This window comes from Aotus nancymaae, unplaced genomic scaffold, assembly GCF_030222135.1.
Source record: "Aotus nancymaae isolate 86718 unplaced genomic scaffold, 86718_ANA_hifiasm-v0.15.2.pri h1tg000019l, whole genome shotgun sequence".
Classification (NCBI taxonomy): Eukaryota; Metazoa; Chordata; class Mammalia; order Primates; family Aotidae; genus Aotus; species Aotus nancymaae.
Genome location: NW_026988431.1, coordinates 28654487 through 28680783, shown reverse-complemented (window position 1 = coordinate 28680783; position 26297 = coordinate 28654487). Strand labels below are relative to the sequence as shown.

Genomic DNA, 26297 nt, shown 5'->3' with positions numbered 1-26297 from the left:
CCAATGGTGGTGTTGTGAGGCTCCAGGGCCCTCATCCTTGGGGGTGATGAGCTGTTCCCTTTTCCTGCCCTGTGCAGGAGTCTGCCGTCTTCCCCCCAGGTGGCCCAGTTCCCTTTACAGGTGTGCCTATGAGAGGGAGGAAATGGGCCACGCCAAATCAAGAGGAACCAGAGCTTTAAGAATCACTCAAAGAACTGTGCGCTTGACCACTGTAACATTCAGCTTCTACAGGAGGTCAGTCTCTTACCTCACCTGACCAGGGTTCCTGGGATCCCCAGCTGCTCAAAAATAGTTATTAAGAGAAGCAATCAATGCAACTGCTTTGCTTAGAAATACCTTTATTTTATAAAGCCACAGATCATTCTGTAAATTTTTTTTTTAAACCACACTTGTAAAAAAGATGTTGACAATTCATAGGAAAAGAAAGCTGAAAATGTTTCTCATTAAGTCAGGGTTACACAAAGGTTATATTTATAATATATATATTTGTATATTTATAATTTAGAGACGAAAAATAGGGAATAGCAAAGCAAAGCCTGCTGCAGTTAGATCTCAGATACTTGATCGTTTCCCACGAACAGTGTTTCTTGACAGAAGGGGTTAACAAGGACCATCCCAGTGTCTCTGTAGTCGCCATTGGCTGGGGAACGGGGCTCTGAAAGCTGGTCCTGGGGAGAGAGAGAAAGGAGATGGAGTGAGCTGGAGAAGGCTTAGGGTGGCTGTTCTTAAAAGTACACATGGGAATATTTATTTCAGCATTGAGGGCTTGGCACACATTTTCATCATCCTCACTGCTAATGCTGAGGCACAGAGCCCTCTTTGCTATTCTTTTAATTAGTGTGTGTGTGTGTGTGTGTGTGTGTGTGTGTGTGTGTGTGTGTATTTTAATTTTTATGCTGTTCTTTCAGATTTTTATAGCAGCTCCCAAAAAATGTTTCCTGCTTCTGGAATTACCCCAATCCCAGGTTGCCAGAGGTGGTTCTACTTTCCTTGTCAAGGTCTGAGGGGGCTTGCCATGCATAACACACATACAGTGCATGGCTCACTGCACTAGTAGTGAAACTTGGTCCACAGGGACCCCAGACTATACTTCCTGCCTCTTTCTCACTGACTTCTGGGAAACTCTGCTTTTCCTTCCTGAATATATGTAGACTCACTCACCTCTTTCCCTTCCTGCTACCCACCTATCAGAATCTAACAGGCCTGTCAAGAGGCTTCAAGGGTCAATTCCTTCCCCATTCTGCCTTCCAGACTCTGGTCAGAATCATTGCCCCATTTCTTATAGCACTAGCAATGCTGAGCTGAATGGATCTGCATCTCTGTGTGACTGCACAATACATGATAAATGAAAATTTCAGTCTGTATGTTCAACTGCAGGAGCAGAAAAGCCTAGAAATGGGCAATCCACTGCCCAGAAGGTAATCTGTATGGGTTTGGCAGGGTTTTGGTTTCAGCTACTAAGGACAGCAAACATTTATGGGTCACTAAATGGCTGTGCTTGGATTTGGGCCTGGTACTAATTTAGAGAAAGGAAAAAAAGTCATAGCTTGTTCCAATTAAAACAGCTAATGACTCAGAACCTTCAAGCCATTTCAGGGCAGAGACTCAACTACAGGCCTACATATACTGGCTCATGCCAGAGTTGGTTAGAAATATCTTAAGTAGCCACAATTAATTCTCTTAAGTTTATTATTTTTTATCTTATTTTTTCGCTGTTTGCTTTTTTTCCTCTTTTCTGATCATTTTGCAAAGCAATTAAGTTTACTTTTAAACAAAACATGCATAATAGATACTTTCTGAGGAGTACTTACTGCTCTACAAATCCTAAGGGAAGAAATGGCATTGTTGATCAAATGTCTTTTCAGAAGACAAGAACTTCCTTTAGTGTCTAGAATGAGTTGAACACTTATCTAAGTGTGGACATGGGGCCAGCCATCTAAGAAAAATAGTGGAGCACCTCAAAGAGAGACAAAAATCCTTTTCCTGCACCATGCTTTTGGGTTCAACTGTGGAGGCTGGATTAGGCTTGTCATTTTATAGCTTTCACAAAGCAAGTATTCAGCAAAGGCACAACCATGTGGGTATGCTTTGCTGCATGAAAAAGAGAGAGTTATTTAGGAAACAACCAAGGCAAAGGAGAAGAAAAAAGAGGAGCAGGAGATGGGGAGGGAGAAAAGGAAGGAAGGAAGGAGATAAAGCAGGGAGTGGGGAGGAGGAGGATGGAAAGAGAAAAAAGAATAGAAGTTTCCAAGCACCTTTTGGGCATCACAATTTTGCCTGTACAGCCCTAGACCTGTGTTTTGCTGCCTGCATTGACACAGAAGGTGGAGCATGGCATTGGAGGAACTTGCTCAGGCAAAGCATTTGGCAGTCTCCAAAGTCAGCAGCTAAAGGGCAGGTGGTGAGTGCATGTCCCAGGGACACGGAACATGGTGGAATATGAACTGGTACCTTATGATTGCTCTAGAGATGGTCGGCAGTGTGTGCGTGTGTGTGTGTGCCCAGCTGGCTTCATCCTGGTCCCAGCCTGCCTGCATTTGCCCTCAAATAGCCTGAGCCCGGAGAGCTGGAACAAGTTGTAATATTACTCTAAATAAAGCAGAATGAGAGGAACTGCTTGCTGGGAGGGAAACAGCAAAATCCAATCCACTCTGAAGCCAAGCTGAGCTTTGTGCTTGCAGGTCCTGGTCTGGAGATCATGACTGGTAGGGCAGCCCTTTCTACCAGAGCCTCTGGCTTGTGTTGGATGGCGGCCCTCATGCTCTGTGCCAAGTGACTAACTGGGATGTTCTAAAAGCAAGGGCATTTTCTAGAGTGCATTCACGCGTATTGTCCTTTGGCTTTGGTTTTCATTTACCAATTTGCAAAGAGAATATGAGAAATTTAGGGTTCAGGGGTTCACAGCCCATCCCTAAAGTAGGACCAACCCTGTTGTCAAGTTACACATTTTTTCCCACTTAGTATAGCAGATCTCAGGAACACTTTTTCCATGCAAAATGTGCACAGGCCACACTAAAGGTCATTGCTGCAATGAAGCTGGCCCCTCGTTTGTCCTCTGGTGAAACATTTTTCTTGGGCATTTACTGTGTGTTAGGCTCTGGCTGGGTGATGGGTAAATTGTGGTGAACAACATTTATAGTTCATTCGCTTGAAAAACATTTACTAAGAACCTGCCATGTGCCAGGCACTGCTCTAGGTGCTGGGAATAGAGCAGTGAGCACAACAAACATGCTTCCGCCTCAGGCAGCAGGAGAGGCAGACCACATACCAATCAACAGAGAGAGAAGGATGCAATGTCAAGCAGTAAGAAGTGCTCTGAAGACAAATAAAGCAAGGAAGAGAAAACAGAATGAGGTTGGGGTCTAAATAATACAGAGCGGTGAGGGAGGGAGGGTCTCCCAGAGGTGGTGGCATTTGAACAGAGACCTGAATGAAATGAGGGATCAATAAAATTTTCTGACAGACTGGAAGCAGGGTATACAAGAAGGAAGGGCAGCTGGCAGTACCATCTATGTAAAGAGAAGCTGCAGGAGGGGGAAATCAAGGGTTCAATCTTGGGTGTGTGGAGTTTGAGTGCCTATTAGACATGTGCAGCAGCAGGTAGCTGTGTACATGAGTCTGGGGTCAGGGGAGACGTCAAGGCTACAGGTAGACACTTGTACTCTATAGTGCAGAGATGGTATTCAAGTCATGGGACTAAGAAGAAAGAGAAAAGAAGTGGCAGGTCATGGCGGCTCAGGCCTGTAATCCCAGCACTTTGGGAGGCTGAGGCGGGTGGATCACTTGAGGTCAGGAGTTCAAGACCAGCCTGACCAACATGGTGAAACCCCGTCTCTACTAAGAATACAAAAATTAGCCAGATGTGGTGGCGTGTGCTTGTAGTCCCAGCTACTCAGGAGTCTGAGGCAGGAGAATCACTTGAACCTGGGAGGTGGAGGTTGCAGTGAGCCAAGATCATGCCACTGCACTCCAGCCTGGGTGACAAAGTGAGATTTCATCTCAAAAAAAAAAAAAAAGAGAGAGAGAGAAAGAGAAGAGATGTGGTGGCAGGATGGAGATGGGGCCCTCCAGGGAACAGAGGCTGGGGAAAGGACAAGGAATCAGGAGTGGGAGCTCCTGAGAGGGCCGGGTCTCTGCTGCCATGTGATGGCCAGTGCCGCTGCAGATGGAGTAGGATGAGTGCTCGGAATCGGCTACTGGGTTTAGCAATGTGGTGGAGGCAACTGGTTACTCAGGTTGGGGAGAGAGGCACTAAACTAATATCAGACCAGTAGCATGCATATCACAGCTCTAAAAAGTGTCACAATGAAAAAGCACAGGGAGCTGAGACCACGTGACAGGAGAGCTGAACCCAGCCTGGCAGGTTAAAGAAGGCCTTGCTGAGGAATTGACATTTCGACTGGGCCCTGAACGATGAGTTGGAGTCACTAAGGTGAGCAAGAGAAGAGGGTGCTGGGGAGACTGCAGGCGGTGCAGGAGGTGTCAGCTCATGCACACACCTGGAGTGGATGTGGTGTAACTTGGTGCTGGGAAGGAACGAAATGAATTCCAGTGTGGCTGGAGCTTAGCAGAAGACGGGGAGAGGGGTGTGATGTGAGGCTGGAAAGTTGGGCTGGGTTAGGTCTACCTTGCAGGTCCTATACGAGACTCTGAACTTTAACTTGAGGGAAATGGGAAGGTTTTAAGCATGGGAGCAATGTGACCACAATTATGTTTACAAAAGCTCACCCTGGGGAATGGACCTTCATAGGAAGGTGGGGGCTGTATCTCTGCAAGAACTCTTCTCAGCTCTCACTGCCTTACTCAGATGTCTGTTATCGTTTTCCTGGGCCATCTCAATCACATCCTAGTTGAGCTACCTGTTTTTAGTCTGTCTTTCTGTGTCATTCCATCCATTTACTCATCCATCAAGCCATTCTTATTTTTTTCTTTTTTCTTTTCCTTATCCATTCACTGATCATATATAGGGTGTTTTCACCAGGCCATTGGCATAACCCTTCTAAAACTGGGTCACCCAAAGATCAAAACTTTCAGTGATTCTCTGCTGCCCCAAACAAGAGTCCCAATGCCGTAATACCCTATTCAAGGCTGTGTCTAATCTGGCCTTTATCCTTCTTTCCTATTCCACCGTGGCCTCTACTCCACCCTCCGTGTGAGAATGGAAAGAGCGTGGATTCTGTGGTTAGAGTCCTGGGTTCAAAGCTCGGCTTTCTCACTGACCAGCCAGGTGTCTTGGGAAAACACCCCCTGACAGTGTATTCTCTCCTTTCAGATCCAGCACGTGTCCCCACCTTTCCCCAGGCTACTTCCTTTGCCAGAATGCCTGTTGAAATCCACCGATCCTTCCTAGCATCTCCACTGGGAAGGCTTTCCTCCCTGGGTTTCCACAGCTCCTTTTCCATAACTCGTCTTGTGCTTCCCCTAATTGGCTTTGCTTTTGGATGATGCTGGGGTTTCTCCCCCAGCCACATCTCAGAACCTCAGCCCCATGGGACCAAGCTCTCATCTTCATAGACCCCTGGGAGTGCTTGGCACAAAACAGGTTCTCACAGAGTATTTGTTCACTTGTTCCCAGAGACTGAAAGTCCCAGGATCAGTGCTTCCAAAATTTAATGTGCAGAAAGCACCTGGTGATTCTTGCTAAAACACAGATCCTGGTTCAGGAGGGCTGGGGCAGAGCCCACAACCTCTTGGGTGTTACTGATGCTGCCGGTCCACAGCCTTAAGGAGCAAGGCACTCAGAAATGAGCAGATGCCCCATGGCTGTCTTTGGACCTGGTTTCCCTGCAGTGGGGCCAGTACTTCCAAGCTCATTACCTCAGAGGTTTCCAGGGACTGGATCTCCCTGGGCAGCTCCACAGCATGCCTGTTGAAGTAGTCCATGGTGATGGCGTTGTTCCAGTAGCTCAGGTTGTTCTCCGGGTTGGCAGTCTTCTTCTTCCTCTTCATGCAGCACACCGTCAGCAGGACAGCTGTGGAAAGTGCAAGTCAGAGAGGAGAGGGAGGCTGCAAGGATGGTGCCTGAGTTGCACCACTGGACTGGTGAGGAGAGGTCCCAGCAGGAGAACCAGCTTGGTTCTCCATCTGGGAACCAGATGATGGAGTCTCACTCCATCGCCCAGGCTGGAGTGCAGTGGCATGATCTCGGTTCACTGCAACCTCTGCCTCCTGGGTTCAAGTGATTCTCCTGCCTCAGCCTCCTGAGTAGCTGGGATTACAGGTACCCACTACCATGTTTGGCTATTTTTGTATTTTTAGTAGAGATGGATGGAGTTTCACCAAGTTGGTCAGGCTGATCTCGAACTCCTGACCTCAAGTGATCCACCAGCCTCTGCCTCCCAAAGTGCTGGGATTACAGGTGTGAGCCACCATGCCCAGTCAGTCTATGCTCTTACCCAGCTGATTCCCGCCTTAGGCTGATGCAAAAGCCCACCTATACAGATGGCCTGAATTGGGCTCCACACAGCTTGACTGAGCACAGTGTGACATGTGACCCTGTCTGTTCATCCCTGAGACTCGCAGGGTCCAGGAGGAAGAATTATGTCTGGATTTGGCTGATGAACCAGGTGTGAACTGAGTGGCTTGTGAACAGGGAAGGCTTCTGAGATCAGAGAGGTGGGGAGGCCTGTTTAGATTCACAAAGCAGAAGGGTAACACAAGGACAAGGGTGACAGAGGCCCTCTTGGGGAGAAGCCATCAAGTGAGGCCTGAGTGTATCTTGCCCCAGGTTCATCATCACCAGAGCCTCTGGGGATGAGGGGAGCTGAAACCAAGGGCCACAGCCAACATCCTGGTGGTGCCAACCATGTGCAGGGGAGTCAGGGGCCCAGGCTGAGCTGTCTAGAGAGGCTGGCACCAGGGGGTGGCAGAGGGCCAGCTCTCTCCGCAGCATCCTGGGGGTCTGGCCAATGTCAGGGGTGGGTTTGTGCCAGGGTGTGGGGCAGCTGCAAAAGCTGGCACGTGTACCGGGTGAGAACCTCAGAGTCCAGGGCCCTGGGGGCTGCCTGGGGAATTCTGTAGCTTCCTTTCCAGCTGCCAGCCTTGCTGGCCTCTCAACCTCTGAAAAGGTCTCTGTAGAAGGTTAGGAGATAGGGTAAGTTTCTACTTTATCTGATCTGCTTTGATCAAAAAGACTTCTAATTTGCTTTTCATTCTTTCAGATCCTTTAAAAAAAACCTATAAAACACAGAGGAGATTTCTGAATGTTTGAGCTAAGAGGGACTTTAGAGATTAGCTGGTACAGAATTTTTCAAATGTTGAGTCTCTTTTCTTTTTTCCCTCCCTTCCTTCCAAAGAAACTTTTCTTCAGATGGTTGAAGAGGAAAGGGGCAAGGAGGGGGCGGTGGTGCTCAACTTGAAACTTCCTAATTTAGGCCACCTCCTTATTCTACAGAGGAGAAACTGTGGCCTAAAGTGCTGGCCAACTTGCCACAAGTCACAGGTACGTGAGTGGCGGAGCTGGGACAAGACCCCAGATCTCCTCTCCCCTTCTCTGGTGTCTCTGTTCTTCATTGTCACTACCTTTAACTCTGCTCCTGCAGCTGGGATGGTGAAATACCTGGGGGAATTCTAGCTGGTGCAACAGAAGCCATAAAGAGGGAACCATCTGGGAAGTGGAAAAAGTGCTGTTTCCTCAGCTCCAGCTCAGTTCTGGTAGAGTTAGAGCTGGAAGGAGGGGAGCAATTGACAGGGACATTTCCTATGTTGGGACAAACAGAACAACTCTTGAATTATCGGCCTGTTGGGGAACATCCCATCATGCCCCACAAAACATTGCCATAGACACAAAACACAGGCCATTGGGGAAAAATGTATCTGTGAGTCAGATTTGTATAGTTTGCATACTTCTCTAAGGTAAAAAGATATGCCTCTGAACTGTTGAGTAGTTACAAGCAAACAGAATCAAAGTGACAGATGCCATCTTAGGCCTAGTCAATATGGCAAGAGGGACATAGAATTTAGAATTAGAATTTAGGTGATAATCTATTTCTTGCATGACTTAAGTTACTTAACCTCTCCCAGCCTCAGCTTCCTTGGGAAGATTAAATGTAGTCATACATCTGCCAGCACTTCAAATCGTCCCTGGTACACAGTAGATGCTGAACCAAATCAGCCCTTTCCCCCAGCCTACATTCTTATTCTACAAGGCGGGGCATGGAAACCTAGAGAGGTGAACATGCTACTAACCTGGGCTGGTAGAGGTTGCAGAGTCCCAATTCTCCAACCCCCAGTCCAGTGCTCTAACAGCCCATGTTTTAAAATGCCACATGCAGAGATCCTGCACTGCGGGAAGGCCTGGGAGTCAGAACAGAAAGTTCTGCTACACGCTTTCTTCCCCTCGCATGTTCGTGCTCCTGGCCTGATTATATTTCTCTCACAGAGTTTCCAGTGCTTCTCAAACACCATTTCATTCACTTACTGTAAGCCAGCCTGGCTACAGAAAGACCTAGGTTCAAGTTGTGACTCTGCCATGTATTCCATCTGGAAAGTCACTTCATCTCTCTGATTAAGATGGACTTCATAGGCTTGTAAAGAGAATTAAAGAGACCATGGATGCAAAATGCCAAACACAATTTCTGACATGCAGTGGATGCTTAATTAATGAGAGTTCTCTTCTTGTTCTCCCAACATCCTCTACAAGAGAGACCTAGAAACTGTTACATGACTCTTGGGTGATTCAGGCCAAAGCTCCACCTAGGGGTTGGAACACTCATTATTTCAGTGGTCTCGCCTTTCATCCAAGAACGAAAAGTACAAGTCAGACTTACAGGGTCTCTACTATATTCCCAGCACTGATCCAGGCACTTTAAAGCTGATTTAGACCACATGATAACTGCCTGAGGAAGGCACTGTTGTTAATCTTCCCATTTTCAGAACAGGTAACTGAAGGTCATAGAAGCTAATAGCATTGATCTTGATCACCCAACCTGCAATGTGAAGCCAGGTCTTGATGATCTTCAAGTTGATATCCACTGTCCCATATTGTCCTGAACACTGGAGGGTATAGAGAGGACATGTGTAAAAGTGTTTTGTAAACTGTGCAGCTCTCTGCAAACAAGGTGTTAGCTGTTCCCTTTCTCATTTAGTTGAAAAGCTTCAACTTGCTCTGTTTCTTCTGAGGCAGTAGCCACCAAGACTCTGGAGGAGGTTATGGAGTCCCAATTTCCTTGAGTTTTAAAACAGAGCTCAGAATTAAGCTCTCTTAGCTTCCCAGAAATGTCACTGGGGAGTCATCCATGGCTTGTCAGATGTGTGACAGGAAGTGGGGTCATTGATTTTAAGTTGGAGCCCTGAGTACTGTGTTCACATTTGTGGAAGGGGCATGCTTTCAGGTGATAGGACCTGCTGTGTGATGAGAAATGGAAATGAAACCCTGCAGGTCCCCTGAGGATTCAACCTTTTCAAACACCTATTGAATTGCTCTTTCCCTGGCCTGTTTGAGCAGGCAGTGCAAATCCTATCAACAGTAAGATGAATAATAATCATTGTTCGATCACTGCCATTTACTGAGTACCTTCTCCATGGCAGACACTAAGATAAGACCTAACATGCATCATCTCTGATTTTACAAGTCTTTGAGGTTTCAGCCATGAAAATGCCCTGGTCAGCTGTGATTGACCATGACAGGGGTACTAGTGCAGGCCTGTTCCTGCCGGACATGGAACCCCTCTAATGGCTCAAGGACTCCCACTGGCTGGCAGAAACTTTCTTAGAACAGTACTCCAATCTAAGACTCTTCCTACTGAATCCTCTTTCCTTCTCCCTCTCCTTTCATGGGGGTCAGGCCTGCACTGAAGTCAGGCTCCCTCTGCCTACTTCGATTCCTTCCTGAACATTTTACAGGTGTTTCCCCCAATAATTCTCTTATATGCCTAATTCCATCTTGGTGCCTGCATCTTAAAGGAACTAACACAGTGGACAGGAGTCCCATTTTGCAGACAGGAAAACACTGGATAAATAGTTAAGTCACTTGTGTAAGTCCTACAGCCAACAAATGTCAAGAGCTGGGGTTTGTGCAGGTATGTTTGATTCCACAAGCCAAGTCTTACAAGCACACCAGGCTTCCTCTCTAGTGATCTATGCAGGTTTGACGATGAGGACAAGGGGTGATGATACATTTCAGTTTGGGCCCTTTGTTTTGTAGATGAGAAGCCTGAGACCAGTGAGGGAAAGGATTCACCCAGGGGTGTCAGTGTAAGGGGTGTACCTGGGCTGTGCACAGCCATTTCCCTCCTTTGGAGGCTGAAGGAGGAGGTCGCAGGGAGGCCTCAGGGTATGGAGGGAGGCCAGGCTTGAGGGCTTAGTTCCCACAGAGGTGCTGACTGGGATGCACAGGGAAGAGCTGTCAGAGTGTGAGTCTAACGCTGGAACGGCCGGGGGACATCCCCTGGACACCCCTGCCTTGCCCTGAGGCTCTCCCATCCCTGTTTGATCCGTACACTCCAAGGAGACACATTTCCCAGCCATAATGCCTTCTGGTCCCAATCGCTTCTGTTCTTTTCATTGGTAAGAGTCATTCTCACCTGGATTTTCTCTTTTCTTGGGGATAGAGTCTTGCTTTGTCTCCAGGCTGGAGTGCAGTGGTGCGATCTCGGCTCACTGCAACCTCTGCCTCCTGGGTTCAGGTGATTCTCCTGCCTCAACCTCCCGAGTAGCTGAGACTACAGGCACGTGCCACCATGCCCAGCTAATTTTTGTATTTTTAGTAGAGACGGGGTTTCACCATGTTGGCCAGGATGGTCTCCATCTGTTGACCTTGTGATCCACCCGCCTAAGCCTCCTCCCAAAGTGTTGGGATTACAGGCATGCGTCACCACGCTTGGCCTAGGTTTTCTTATATAATAATTATAAACTCATTCAGGGCCTGTGAGCGAAAAGACACACACCTACATTCAGGTCTAATATTCACTGAACAACCACTGGGCACAATGATATGTGATCTCTTTGAATGACACACTAATGATCCAGTGTCTGGAAGGAGGCCAGATTGCTCTGGGGCCCAGGTGCAGAGGGTTCCCTCAAGTGTCTAGCGTCAGAGAGAGGGGCTACTCCACTTTGGCCAGGCTGAACTTGAGCTGGTGATAACAAACATCTGCAGCTAGTCTTTTTTTCACCCTCCAAACAGTCCTATCTTCTTGCAGAGGGGATGGGTGAAGACAGTCTCAAAAACGGACATCACATGTGACAGACGGGCAAAGGAGCCTGCCAGAGCCACAAAACTGACATGCTCATGAAAACCCAGAGCCTTGACAATGGTGAGCACAGACCAATTCAGTGCCAGGCCTGGAGGCTTCTAGCTAAGGTGGTGGGCTCTGTGCATCCTGATGGTGGCAGCAGAGACCAGCTCAGGAGCCCCCTGGCTCCTCTGCCCTAGCTCAGTATGGCCTGGATCCAATCAATTTCAGTTCTCATCACTTCTGAAAATGTGTGTGGCTGAGAGCGTCTGGCAGGGCTCAGGAGAGGAAAAGCATTTCTCAGCCCCGGGACACATATATCCTTCCAGCCACTGGTTGCAGCTTGTGATCTGGGAGGGCAGGTGAACTGACACCCTCCCTCCTTGGGCAGGCCTGGGATCTGCCTTGCTGTTCCCCTACTTGCACCAGGAGCAGAGGGTCACCCCTGCCCAGCACCTATGTGAGCTCTGACTTTGGTGGCTTCAGAGAGAAGTAGGGCAGAGGCCAGTGCTGGTATGAAAAGCCAGATGAGAAGAAACTGATGCCTGCATTTTGCTACTGACTCAGAGTGCCTGAAATATCTGGCAAACTGGGAAAAGATGAAACCCTTCTTTGAGGTCTGTAGAGTAACTTTAGGATAAATGAAGCCACTGAGAAGGTCCAAAACAAGTGGCCCTTAGACCTGGAAGAGGTCTGCTTTCCTGATAACTAGAGTGGTGCTGGGCTATGACAACAGCCCAAACAGATGAGGATATTTCCTGAGAGTACAGGGTTCTGAAGCTGGATGAATATTATTCCACCGTACTGTCCCTCTCATTGGAGCCTTCACAGGGTTAATGATGGTCCCATAGGAGCTGGGGCCATGGCTGAGGACAGGGAGCTGAGGTGGAGGCAGTCAGGGCTGAGGCAAGAGCCTCCTTGTGTATAGTGGAAATGCAAGACAGGCATCAAAGGAAGTGGGGTCTGAGGTTCCCAAGGGGCTACCAGAGGCCACTTTTATTAAAAGTTTGTGTCTTTCTTTAGAAGGTACTATGTTCCATCTCCAGTACCTGAAGGCTCCTTTCAGGGTGCCAGAAGAATCCTGGAGGGACAGTTCCAGGCTGTGTCCTTGCTTCTGTCTTGGCTGACATTTTCATGCATGGTTTAGGAAGCCCATGGGCTTTCCAGCTTTGCAGCAAGATCTGATCTAATTTCAACCTTATACATAACAGAAGGGCTGGGGGAGAAGTAGGAGTCCTTTTAGAATTGCAAAACCCAGGTGGGTGTAGCCTGTGGGGTGCAGGCTATCCAGCTCAGACAAAGAGGGAGGCCCACATTTCAGATTCCCTAATGCTTGGTGCAGTGTCTGGCACACAGTGGGCACACAGGAAATCCTGTATTGAACCAAATACATTTTGTACTACTAGATCTAGGCTGACTCAATGTGTGCTTGGGACCCCAGATCAATCACTTCACCTGGTGACTTACTCCCCACCTGTAAGGAGTGGAGGATGGCTGGAGTCCTGAGATGCCTGTGTGTTTGGCAGCGTGTTTGCTTGTTTCTGCTTTTATTTCTCTGGCTGGTCTAAGAATGGAATGATAAATAAATAATGGAATGCACTTTAACAACGTAATGCACGCAGTACATGTATCTAGAGCATCCTAGACACACGTAAAGACTGAAAAATTAGAAAGCTGTCTCTACCGTAGCTACTTCTCAGATATGACCGACCATTATTAAGACTTTATTGGCTAATAGTGCTACATTTTTTCATGACCATTCTTCTGTTTTAGAAGTGGGCAACCACAGTTTTAAGACTAAATGTGTGTTTCCATGAGATACCATAAAGCTGTTTTCAGTAAGAATGAAATATGCAACTTTGCAAACACTTTACTTTTCTTTAATTGGGTCCTTCTACAGGTCACCCAGCCCTGACATGGAAAATTACTGTGCTTATCAACCTGAAGGAGACAGAAAGCTGGGAGAGGTGGCTCTTGAAAAGAATCTAGACTCCAGATTTAAAAAGATATTGTAACACAAGGCCAAGTGGATATAATGGTTCACGTTAAAGGCATAAACCTCCTGCACTAACCACCCAGGGTTGGGGGAAAGCCTTCGGGGCTTTGTTCCTCTTGAGATCAGGGCAAGCCTAGGTATGACTTGAACCCAATACAACCAGTAGAGCTGAGGCCAGTGCCGGCTGCCTGAGTGCTACTAAAGAAAGTGTAGCTCCCCAGAATCGGCTCCCTCTGCTGTAGCCAGACACAGGTGGAACGCTGTGCTTCCTTTTGGGAGACAAAGTAGAAGTCACCCAGAGGGGGCAGATGGGAGACAGGCCCAGGCAATGCAGCCCTACAAACGTGACTTGAAGGATGGGGATGAGAAGCTTAAAGAAGGCTGCTTTTCAGAGCTATTTCAAATGTTTCAGGGATTGCTAGACAGACTAGAGTTGTATGGCTTCAGACGGCATGGCTTAGGACCATAGAGCAGGAATCACAAGCAGGCAAACTTCAGGCTCCCGGGGGAGCTGGGCAACAACCTGGAGGGGCTGAGGAGAATGGGCTGTCCAGGGAGCGGGGATACGAGGGTGGGGCAGTGTGGTTATGCCTGGAAAGGGTCAGGAAGTGGCAGATGGTAACCATTTGGGTTGAGGTGTGGCTGAGGAGTCCTGAAAGGCTGTCAGAGAAACTCTAAGAATCAAAGCTCAAGTCCATGAGGGAAGACATCATGAAATCCCTAAAGTTCTGAGAGGTTGTATCAGGTTCTTTATGGAGACAACAGAGAGAATGCCTCCCGACTCTTGATTCACAGAGTGTCAGGCAGCAGCAAGGAGGAGCTGGGGGCCTTGGGAGGGCAAAAAACAAGGACAAGGTCCATGCTGCATTCCGCTCACATCACTTATGAACAAATGAGGTGGGGTGGGGGTGCAGAGTTGCTAGAATTTACGTAACTCTCAAGCCTTAATTTAGCTGCAAGAACTAGGTTTTTGCCAAGGCTATGGAACTTCCCCCCAGATGAAAGTTTTACCTCTTTTTCTTCCTTAGGAGAAGAGAGACAGAAGGAGAGAAGAGGGATGAGAGGAGAGAAAACACAAGAAAGAGGACGGAAGATGAAGGTGAGGGGTTTGCTAGCTGGAAGCTGTAAATTTTGAAGCATCAGCATTCATCTACAGTGTCTTGGTGCCAGGTCGCTAGAGGCATTGGCAGGCTACCTTGAGGCAGAGTGGTGTCATGACAAGGGCACTGGGCTGGAAAACAGCTGCTATAAGCTCTCAGCCCAGCCCTGCCTCTCACTAATTCTAGGATCCTGGGTGAGTCATGTCACTGCTAGCTTGGCATTTTGTTTCTGCAAAATGGATGGTTGGATTAGATTGCCTGTAAGGTCCTCCCCCAGCTCCTGGGAGTTGTGGCTTTATGATCAGTGGGCATTCAAGCCATGGCCTGGCAGAGCTGAGGACTAGGGTCAGGGATAACCTATGATTCCTGTCCTGCTTCCTAGTTTCCTGAGATTCTGGGGATTTTTGTAGCCCATTTGGCAGGGATGCCCAAATCAGGGACAAAGGAATGCTGGGGATGAGTCAGTGATGTGGTAGAGGGAGAGGCTGGGTAGGCGAGGGCGGCACTTACAGCAGGAGGAGATGGGCACGCTGATGGCCAGGATCACCCAGGCGATATCCATCTTGCTCAGGCAGATGGTGGCTCTGTGCTGGGGTTTGTCCCCTTCGGCCACGTGGGAGATGTTCCCTGCTGTCCCAGGCTTCCAGGTCCCGGCGGGAACCAGGCGGTTGAGGAAGTTGCCTGTGGCTGTGGATACCACTGTGGAGAGAGGACTGGGCACCCTGTCGGTCATGGTGTAGGTGGCTGCAGTCTCCTCCTTGGCTCCAGAAATAGTGCTTTCTGAGACCCTAGGGGGATGGGTTGGAGCCTGCGTGGTTGTGGATGCTCCCTGAGGAATCCCCTGGGAAGGGGCTGAGACACTGGCATCAAAGGCAGTTGGGCTGGGCCCCGTGGCGGCCGTAAAGACCCCAGAGCTGGCAGATGGAGGTCTGTTGGTGCCAGGGGTGACAGTAAGCCAAGAGTCACTATGGCTGGGGCCGTCCTGCGGGTCACCGCGGTGGGGGCGCTGAGAAGGCACTGGGGCAGGTTGTGGACTGGCAGGGGCACCTGAGGCTGCTGTGGCATCTGGCGTCCCTCCTTGGCTGGTGAAGGTAGAACCACCTCCCTGGGCCGCTCTGCGAAGGCCTGGCTTGTCCTCTGCAGGCCCCAGGGAGGTGGTGGGAGGTGCCCATGAGGTATTGCTGGGCGCTGTGGTGGCAGCCACTGTCTGGGGCTGTGGTGAAGAGGAGTAGCCCCAGAGTGGGGTCCTGGGGGTGAGGGCAGAGGGGTCCAGCTCCACAGACCCAGTGAAGTTGCCCTTGTAGATCTGGAAGATTTTCCCCAGGGGCCGCTTCTGCCCTAGAGGTGTGGAGCTTGGGTTTCGTCCCCGCTGTCCTTCCTTACTCCTGGAGTGGCCACCAGGTGCAGGTGGGACAGGGCGTGATGAATTACCAGCCCCTTTTCGGGAGGAGCCTGGGGGCCTGGGGGGCCTGCGTGTGGTAGCGCGGGGGGACGCTGTGGTGGGGCGGCCGGTGGCCCCCGGTGGCTTTGTCAGCAGGATGGCGGGAGTAGCCTGCCCTGGGGGGCGGCCCTCTGGGTGGGAGGATGTGGTTGCCGTGGCCACTGGAGTGGGCCCTGTGGGTAGGGAGCTTTTAGAATGGGGGGTGGTTACTGTCGCAGCGATGGTGGAGATGGTGTGCGTAGGAGGGTGCCCCTCTGCACGGGGTGTCGGTGTTGCCGTGGGAGCTGAAGCCTGTGAGGGGGCTCCATTGGGATGGAGGGTCAGTGTCACCACAGAAGTGTGTCTGGTAGAGCTGTGTGGTGCTGTCACCATGGTTCCTGGGGGACTGCCTGAAGGGAGGACCTGAAGAGATTCCCTGGGAGATGGTTCCTGGATAGCAAATGCCAGCGCTTCGGTCAGTGCCAAGATCAGCAGGAAACCTTGAGAGGGAGACAGAGAGAAGGGGTGAAATACTTGGGGAACAGCATACAGCCTGGGCCTTTCTTACCTGTGGCCAGGGACAGTGCTGGGAACTCAGGAAACGTCAGGAGCATCCCTGAGGCCCACTCTAGTGCCCCCACACTGCATCAGAACTGTCTGTGGTGCTGGGGCAAATATATTAGGTAGGTGCTGCCTGGTACCTCCTGAGACACCAGCACCAGGGGGACCAGAGCAGCCACCCTGCCAGGCCTGTCCTTTCCCACATGCCTCTCAAATGCCATCAGCCCTCCCCACAAGGGCAGCTTCTCAGAACAGGCTGGGGGTGCAGAAGGCTTGTGGCCTCTATATCTGCCTCTTCCTCTGCAGCCAGGAGAGGTCAAGGCCAGCTTGCCTGTAGGGAAGCCTGTGACTCTGTGGGAGCCACTGCAAGCCAAATGAGGAAGGCCTGGGAGGCAGTGTGGACCAACTCCTATGCCCTTTTCTGAATCTTCCATTTATAAACTACACAAAGGTAAAAACGAACAGACCTCTGTCCCTTCACAACTATTTACCAAACAATTGAGGAGGCTCAACCCTCTCCCTGACCCTGAATAAGTTTGCACATATCCACAAACAATCCTGAAATAAGACAAAGATGTCCCAGTGCCCTAGAAAAGTGACAGACAGAAGAGGACTGGGGTCCAGAGAAGGGCAACCAGACCTGGAGCCCATAAAAGCACTTAGCACAGCCTGGAAAAGAAGGTGCCTTCTACAAATGCCAGCTGGTGTCATGGTTGTTATTAACTGCTTTTGCTATGGCATTCACGTGGCTGAACTCTGTGAAAAATTGTCATTGGTGATACCCAGCCTTTTTGAGTAGAAGGAGCCCTTTTGAACATTTTTTTAAAAAAGGATTTTGTATGATAGTCAATGTGCATCGTTTCAGTTCATTGAGAAAATGCACAAGGACAAAAAACATTTCTAGTTATGTGTGAATTTTATTAATCACAGCAGCATATGCCTGTATTTAAAAATGGTACCTCATGCAAGCATGAGATGTAGGAGCCATTCCCTGACAACACATGGATTGGCAAGAGCCTGTCTGTACTGCTGAGGAGCAGCCAAGAGTCCTCTGGGGCCCGATTCCGACCTGTTAGCATCTCCTTGTCCTGTTAGCACCTCCTTGTTCACGAATCCCCTTCTTTGTCAGCCTCTGGAAGTTCCTTCAGCCTCTGCCAGGCCCCCCTTGACTATGGAGAGAGATCTCCGTGTCTGATTACTCTCTCCGAGCCTCTTTTCCCCCATCAGATTCCAGCAGGACACATGGCCAAAAGAGGAATCCAGCTGTGATTCCCAGGTGTCTGATGGAGAAGGCAGGACCCTGGGGAGATTCTAGGAAACAGAGATGGGGAGGAGATCTCCAGGCATGCCTTTGACACAAGGCCCAGGATCACCATTTGGTGTGTGGTGGAGCCTTGACATGGACCAGTGTCCTTCTCACCCTGCACTTCTAAACTGGTGGGTTGTGGGAGGCTGCGGGGACTTTAGATTGCACTGAGGCTGTAGCACCCTCCAACTCTAGGACCAAAAATTTGCCCTAAACAATATTTTTTTCTAAACTTTCATTCATGTTCTAGACTAGTGGTGCCCAACCTTTTTGGCACCAAGGACAAATTTTCTTCCAGTTGGTTTTGTGGAAGACAGTTTTTCCATGGACTGGAGTTGGTGGTGGGGCATGGTTTTGGGATGAAACTCTTCCACCTCAGATGAACAGGCATTAGATTCTTATAAGGAGCATGCAACTTAGATCCATCCCTTACATGTGCAGTTCACAACAGAGTTTGTGCTCCTAGGAGAATCTAATGCTGCTGCTGATCTGACAGGAGGCAGAGCTCTGGTGGTAATGCTGTGGCGCTAACACTGGCTTGCCGGCCTCTCGCCTCCTGATGTGCATGCAGCCTGGTTCCTAACTGCTACTGGTCTGCGGCCCAGTGGTTGGGGACCCCTGATCTAGACCACACACCAACAGTACGTTCTACATATTCGAGTCAATCCTAAAAGCTGTTTACTGAATACATGCCCTGACCCAGGCTTTCATGCTTACTTTAATCCATATGACCACTTGGTGGGACATGAAATTGAGGTTTGGGGAGATTAGGCAACATGTGGAAAGTCACACAGTAGCAGAAGTATGTGAAACAAGGGCTGCCTTTAAAGTGCATGCTCATCCTGGTCAACCACCATCAGTGATGCAGAAGGAGAAAGAGGACAGTATGTTGCATCCCAGAAGAATTAATGTGCTGCCATGCTCTGACCTGTTCAGGGTTATCCTAGCGCCCCTATCCTGCCCATGGCTTAACACCACAGAGACGAGTTATTCCTGGGGCTAGTGGTGATGACCTCCATGTTTTGAGGGACATTCCCTTTCAAGCCTCTGTTTAGCTCACAAGTGTTAAGTGTTGTTAAAGACTGACTTGTGCACCCCCAAAATCCCTATTGAAAGGATTGAAGCCCTAACTCCCAGTACCTCAGAATGTGACTATATTTGGAGATAGGGCCTTCAAAGAGGTAATTAAAGTAGAATGAGGCCAATAGAGTGGGCCCTAATTCGATCTGACTGGTGTCCTTCTAAGAAGAGGAGATTAGGACACACAGACATCCAGAGCACGTGTGCACAGAGGGATGACTATGTGAAGACATAGCAGCTAGAGGGCGCCATCTCCAAGCCAAGGAAAGAGGCGTCAGGACTCCAACCCTACGGGCACCTTGAGCTTGGACTTCCATCCTCCTCAACTGTGAGGAAATACATTTCTGTTGTTAAGCCACCCACTCTGTGGTATTGTGTTATGGAAGCCCTAGCAAACTCATATACATGCCTGATGTTGGAGATCCTCTGAAAAAGGAGAGACAGAGACAGGGCTTGTGTGCAGGAAGTTTATACTGGAAAGTGATCTGTGGGGACAGCCATGGGGGTCTGAGACAAGTGAAACAGGGAAAACCAATCTGAGGGCAGGTTATGAGCTGATCTAGGTGGGCACCTCAGACTCACTGGGGACATCAGTGGAGCTGAGTAGGCTGCATCTCAAATTGTCTGCCTGAAAAGAACACTTACCCAGAGGCTCCCATATTCACTGGTCAAGGGCTGCTCCTGGGGTGCTCATCACTGCACTTCTTGATTGATGCCAGGTCTCCATTGGCTGGCCCAGAGAAACCCTGGGCCAAGGGGCTGCCAGGTTGTGCCTGTACCCAGCTGGTGTTTGCTGCAACAGCTGGACTTAAAATTAAGGGCCCGGGGAATCTCTGGGTCCAGGCACCAGATATGTCAGACACAATCAAAAACCAGAGACCAAGGATGTAGCAGTCTTTTGGCAGCAATGTCAAATGCAACACAAAGCTTTAGGAGAGACACTGGCTGACCCCAGGGACAGGCCCTCTGGTGTGAGAGGAGCCACCATGGCCTCTAGGAGGACTTTTGCAGCACTCCAGAGGCAGAGAGAGGGGTTAATACAGACTGGTCTTTAAAACACTCAGAGAAAAAAACTCCCCTGACTTTCCTGTCATTGGCACTCCAGGAACTAACATCCTCCTAGCTGGGAAGCCTATGACTGGAATCCTTGGTGCTGTAAGATACACAGCCTAAGGAAATATGTTTGCCCCAGTTGTTGCTGCTGCCTATTTCCCCCACACAGCTATCAGCATCCCCTGACGTTATTGTTCTCGCTAGAAGAACTGTAGAGTTACCTCTTAGCCCTTTCTTCTTTGGACTTTAGAGTACATCTTTGGTACAATGAATGGATACTGCCACCCTGGGTGCCAAGGGCTTTTACCTGGAAGATGATGTTTAGATGTTACAGTGTGAGGGGATCTAGCATTTCACCGAATCCAATCCCCTCATTTCACAGAGTGGGCAACAACAGGAGGGCAATATATAAATATATTATATATTGCCCAGGCTGGAATGCAATGGCACGATCTTAGCTCACCACAACCTTGTCCAAGAATGCATTACTGGTTGGGGACTCAGCCTGGACCACAGCCGTTATTTCAAAGCAACTTTTCATTTGTATAATAAAAATCCCTACAATGTTGTACTGGCCAACCACCACCTCTAACCTCTACTGTCACCTTCAATATGGAAATCAGACTACCATTTACCTCTCCTCTTTGGCACAAAAGGTTAACAACTAAATGCTATGCACACTGTCACAATAAACAGCTAAGGCCTTCAACTCGGGGCTTCCCTAACACATGCAAATTTTCATTCAAGGCCCTTTGTGCAGGCCTACACACTCCCGCTCCCCACAATCTGGGGATACTGTCTCTTTGCATATTATTTGCATGGATTTGCATAATGGACTCTAGAGGCTTTAATTCCAAATATGTAGGAGACACTAAAGCTAAAATCTAGCTTGACATGCTTGAAATGTGGAACTGATTTTTAAAATGTGCCCAAATATGGACGAGTGTTGGGGGTGGAATCCACATATTGATGAGTGTCCAGACATCACGAGAAGGTCTCCTTCTACTGAAAATTCCAATGCATACATGAGCTCAGGACCCAAGGGAAAGAAAGGCCCTCCTCCTCCTCCTATTTAGTTTGCTGCCTGCAGTCCATATTGGGCACGACATTCGCATCTGGCAAAGGCAAAAAGGGAACTGGTGAAAAGGGAAGTGGCTAATATGTACTATACACTGCTCAAAGGGCTAAGCCTGTACTGACACATTTAATCCTCACAGCCATCTGATGAAGCATGTAGTATTATTAGCTCCCTGTTGCAATTGAGGAAAAGAAGCACAGAGAGGTACAGGAACTTGCCCATGGTCACATAGCTGGGGAAGAGCAAGTTGCAATTTGTTCCTTGGCAGCTTGGCTGCAGAGTTTACACTCTCAACTACTTTCATGTATTGTTCTGCCCCATCCACCTCCCCAGGGTGCTCTGCCATTCAAAAGCAATGATTCACATCTTTGGAGAACTGATTTTCTATTGTTGGTCTCTTGACTTTTCTTCTGTCTTGTTTTTTTTCTCTCTCTATTCCAGGGCTCTGTGTGACACATTTGGTGTTCTTTTAACAACCTAGTTAATTAACTTCATTTTGCAAGTAACTAGGGGAGCTTGCAGTAGTACAATAATAGGGCTGGAACCCCTGCTTTAAATTCTCTCCTCTTCACCAGTCCTAACATCTCATACATGCCATTGTTTGGTAGAATAAAAATTAAATATAAAAACCCCACAAAATTATCTATGTGTATATATTACAAAAAATTATATATATATATGCATTTTCTCTTAAAATTACTTATATTTATAACAAGGCATATTTGTTACACAGAAAATTCATAAAAAATATAATTTTATCTTTCTTATCATTTTAAGTTTTTTTTTGGAGATGGAGTTTTGCTCTTATTGCCCAGGCTGGAGTGCAATGGCATGATCTCAGCTCACTGCAACCTCCACCTCCCGGGTTTAAGCGATTCTCCTGCCTCAGCCTCCCGAGTAGCTGGGATTACAAGCATACACCACCATGACTGGCTAATTTTGTATTTTTAGTAGAGACAGGGTTTCTCCATGTTGGTCAGGCTGGTCTTGAACTACCAACCTCAGGTGATCCGACCACCTCAGCCTCCTAAAGTGCTGGGATCACAGGCGTGAGCCACCACGCCTTGCCAATTTTAAGTTTCTTCTAAGTAGATCTTCCTTTCCCATGAAAGTAGGTTTTCTACTGCAAGATACCCTTTTAACAGAGAATCACAGCAATTTGAGTAGTTTTCTGATGATCCTGGATGCTTGGTGTGATTTTAAATTGTGTCTACAAGTTCTCTGACACTCTTCCCACCAAGAGGTAGAGTCTATTTTCTCTCCCCTTGAACCTAGGTAGGCCTTTGTGACTGCCTTGATGAATACAATGAGGCAGAAGTGACACCCTACATCCCTTCTGAGGCCAGAGACAAAAAAGCCCATGCAGCATTTGCAGGTTTCTCTTGGGGGCTCTGGCCCTCTGTAAGAAGTCCAGCTCCCTCGAGGTGGCCACATGGAGAGACCTTGCAGAGAGTGACAGGAATGCCTCAGGATCCCCAGCTGTCCCAGCCTCAGCCAGGCAATGGACATGAAAGTGAAAAGCCTGCAGGATGACCCTGGCCATTGCTGGACTGCAGTCACCCAAGAGATCCGAAATGAGAGCTGCCTAGACAAGCCCAGTCAACCCTAAGCTAACTTGAACAAAATAAATGATTGTTACTGCTTTAAGCCACTGTTTTTGTTTCTATTATCAATAGATAACTAGAACACTTGGAAATTTAGCTTCTGCAACTGATGTTTCAACAACAAAAGAAAAGAGTAAGCACATTTTCTGCTTGAGCAATAACATACAACCTTGCCAGGAAATGGGCTTTTCTAATTTCAAGATTATTGTACTTTAATCGGAAGGGATGTTGAGACTCTGGTATCAGCTCTTCCACTTTACAGATGAGAAAGCTGAGGCCCAACAAAGTGAAATGATTTACCCTGGCCACATAGCTACACAGAGGGTTAGGGATACAGAGGGACTCAGGCCAACTCATTGCCTGCCAATCCCATTAATGCTCCAAACTCACCCTGTTCTTTTTATTTATTAAAATTTCTTTCTTTTCCTTTTTTTTTTTTTTTTTGAGACAAGATCTCACTCTGTCACCCAAGCTGAAGTGCAGTTGAATGATCACAGCTCACTGCAGCCTTGATTTTCTGGGTTCAAGTGACCCTCCCACCTCAGCCTCCCAAGTAGCTGGGACTACAGGCACATGCCACTATGCCCAGCTAATTTTTGAAATAGGGTCTTTTCATGTTGCTGGTCTCTAACTCCTGGGCTCAAGCAGTCTGCCTGTCTTGGCTTCTCAATGTTTTAGGATTACAGGCATGAGCCACTGCACCTGGCCAGTGTTCTTCTTACACTCACTGTGGTTCCAGTGTTCTAGCATGGTCCATCTCTGAACTTCAATGATTCCTTTTATCAAAGATCAAATATAAACTTCTAATTCCCTGGAGCATAGTTTCTCTTAACCAAAAATAAATATGTATCATTGACTTCAGGGTGAGCATCTTAAGAGGCATTCCATGCCTGTGACCTCACTTCTTGATGAAACCAAGGAGTTTTAGGTGGAAATCTTTTCTGCTTCCTTCACTACAGGTTGCTACATTTCAAATGTTCCCTCCTATAAAATCCTGCTGGGAACATGCCTCAGATAACAAGGCTGAAGGACAGAAAGTTCTGCTCAGAGATAACTGGGACCATTCCCTGGCAGATTTTAGACATCTCTGAGATTACTGATTCAACAGCTAGATTAATGAGGTCCATGACTTGTACTTTGGGAAAACTGCCTCCCAGAGTACAATCTCTTGAATACATTCCAGCAAGAAAGCCATGTGAGACAGGTCCTGTGTGCCCCAGACACCCCTATGGCCTCTAGCCAACATGAATTCACCTTGTGCTGAAGCTCTGAGAGGCTGACAGATTATGGCCTACTAAAAAAAAAAAAAAAAAAAACACACGTGAATACAAACCCACACAGAGTAAAAATAGGCCCTTTCCTGGGGACAAGAAACAGGGAAGAATGACACATTTTCAGCTCAAGTCCCCATCATCTCCATGCTCACATATGGTTACGTCATTTGTCTGAGGTCAAAATGACCACCATGTAGCAGTACCAGAATTTAAACCCAGGTTTCTCTGATCCTGACTGCCCAAGAAATCCTGGAAACTGAGAAATTTTTGATCCAGGAACATGTCCTACATGAATAGAGGAAAGCTTTATGAAGATATAGTAACAACTGTGATGACCACGACTAAAAAACAAATCTTTCCCCAAATACAGCAGCACTTGGGAGCAACTATGCTAACTATGCTACCTTTGTTTAATCTTCAGCTTTAGCTTTTTTTGCCTTTATCATTTGATTCAACTTGGTACAAACATTTTTCACCTAGAACTCCTCTGAGAATTCTTCCTGGGCCTTGAAACTGTTGTTAGGAATCCCTCCTTGTGTGCCTGTAACCTATAAGCTTATCTCTATTCCAGCTCTCACCTCTCTGAATGGAAATGGACAATGTCTTGTCTGTTTCCCTGTCAGAAGTGGACGCTGCCAGGGCTGGGACCATGTTTGATTCAATATTATATGCCCATATCTAGTCCAGCACCTAGGCTACAACACATATTTGCTGAAGAATAAGAAACCTTCCTAAATCACTTACTAGCCATCTGTGGCAGCTGGTGTTTTCTGGAAACAACCACCACAGTACATTCCAATCCACTTACCTTTCCTAAGTGTGACTTTTGGCTCTCCTGTTGAGAGGTAAGGTCTATGTTCCTTCCCTTAAATCTGTGTGGGTTTGTGACTGTGGCTGCAGTGATGCTACCTTACCTCTAAGGCCAGTAGCCATAAAAGGTGGTATGGCTACTTCTTGGTTTTCTTGTGGTGCTTACTCTTGGGAGCTGGTTGCCATGCTGCAAGGAAGCCTGAGCAGCCCAGAGAGGGGCCCATGTGGAAAGGAACTAAGCTTCATGGCCTTCAGCCTTAGCCTAACTTCCAGATGATAGCAGTACAATCCTGTTGGCCATGTGAATGAGCCATCTTGAAAGTAGATCTTCCAGCCCATCAAGCTGACTCAGCCTGAGCCCATGCAGCGCAGCTGAGTCTGGGGAGAGCAGAGACAAGTGACTCCTCCCCAGCTACAGACTTAAGAGCAAAATGAATGATTGTTATTGATCTAAGCCACTAAGTTTTGGGGTGGTTTGTTAAGTGGCAGCAGTAACTGGAATACCATCCATGTAGAAGTGAAATCAAAGCTCTTTCAGTGACCATTCTGATTTAGATAAGAAGGGCTTTCAAGTGCTGGAGCTCAACAGGCTGATTTTGACTTGGATTTCCTTACTGTCCTCCTTTCCTGGCCAGACTGAGAGAAAGGGAAACATCTCAATGCCGAGCTTTTTCTACAGCATCATAATTTCTCTGATCGACAGCCATATCGGGCTCCCTCAGGGAAGTAAGGAACAAATGCATACTAGGAGGACCATGAAGCTTCCGTGTGTGTGTGTGCACGCACGCATGCACACACATGTGTGCACACACACAGTGGGCTGGGGAAACAGGTGGAATAAAGCTGGAGGTTGTTATATGGTGTCTGCATATCGAGGACATAGCCATTTCCTTCAAGTAGCTAATAGTATATAAGGAAATAAAATTTGTGGTGACAGGAGCATAAACTCACATACCAAAGGTGTTCTCTTGAAGACTTGCCTCAAATAAACAAAAATGAGAGTCAAATTAGATGGATGAAAAGGTCAACTCAGCCTCTAATAAAATAACAAGATCATTAATATTCATGGAACATCTCTCTGACATCATGGGAAAGAACACAAATGCATCAGTCCAGACTGCCTTGTACTCTCCCATACTCGAAGGAAGAAGCTCATAAAAACTGTTCCCTGCTTTACAGTAGAGAACCTGAGAAACACAACCTCAGCCAGGTGATCAAGACCAACATCCACAGTTCTAATGTCACAATGACAATATGTACCCTTGATATGAAAAAGGTGCTTTATAGTTTTCCCCTCCCAAACCCATAAGCCCAGTATAGTCATAAGAAAAACAGCAGACAAATCCCAATTGAGGGACAGTCTACCAAATAGGTGACCAGTACTCAAAACTGCCAGGGGCATCAGAAGCAAGGAAGGTCTGAGCAGATGTCATAGCCAAGGGAGGCCTAAGGGGACATGAAGACTAAATGTAATGTGGTGTCCCAGATGACATCCTGGAAAAAAAAATGTTAGGCAAAAACAAAGGTAATTTGAACAAAGTGCTACTTCAGTTAATAAATGCACTACAGTACCATAAGATGCTAATCACAGAGGAAAGTGGAAACTAGGCATCTAGGAACACTGTACTACTGTTGCGACTTTTCTGTATATTTAAAACTATTCTAAATTAAAAAATATATTTTAAAAATGGTGTATGGATGGCAGACAGCAGGGACAATGCAAGGCTTTGGGGCATGGATGGCGGACAGCAGGGACAGTGAAGGCTACCCCATGGGGGAGGTTCTGAAAGGGGACATAACTGAAGGGAGGTTCATAGGCAACTTTCACAGCACCCTGGCAT

The 26297-nt window shown here is 47.8% G+C and overlaps 1 protein-coding gene across 10 annotated transcripts in view; it reads right to left on the bottom strand.

Moving 5' to 3' along the window:
* Positions 1 to 321: 321 nt before the first annotated feature.
* Positions 322 to 26297, bottom strand: part of TMEM108 (transmembrane protein 108) — a 658024-nt gene continuing 632048 nt past the window's right edge. For 8 of the 10 annotated variants that reach the window (XM_012451209.3, XM_012451206.2, XM_012451207.2 and 5 more), the window contains 3 exons: positions 14781 to 16190; positions 5818 to 5972; positions 322 to 668 (listed from right to left, as the gene is read on the bottom strand). In XM_012451209.3, the coding sequence (XP_012306632.1) occupies positions 546 to 668; positions 5818 to 5972; positions 14781 to 16190 (1688 nt within the window). In that variant the 3' untranslated portion in view covers positions 322 to 545. The remainder of the gene's footprint in view (positions 669 to 5817; positions 5973 to 14780; positions 16191 to 26297) is intronic. The other 2 variants (XM_012451216.2, XM_012451218.2) reach the window with 1 other exon arrangement.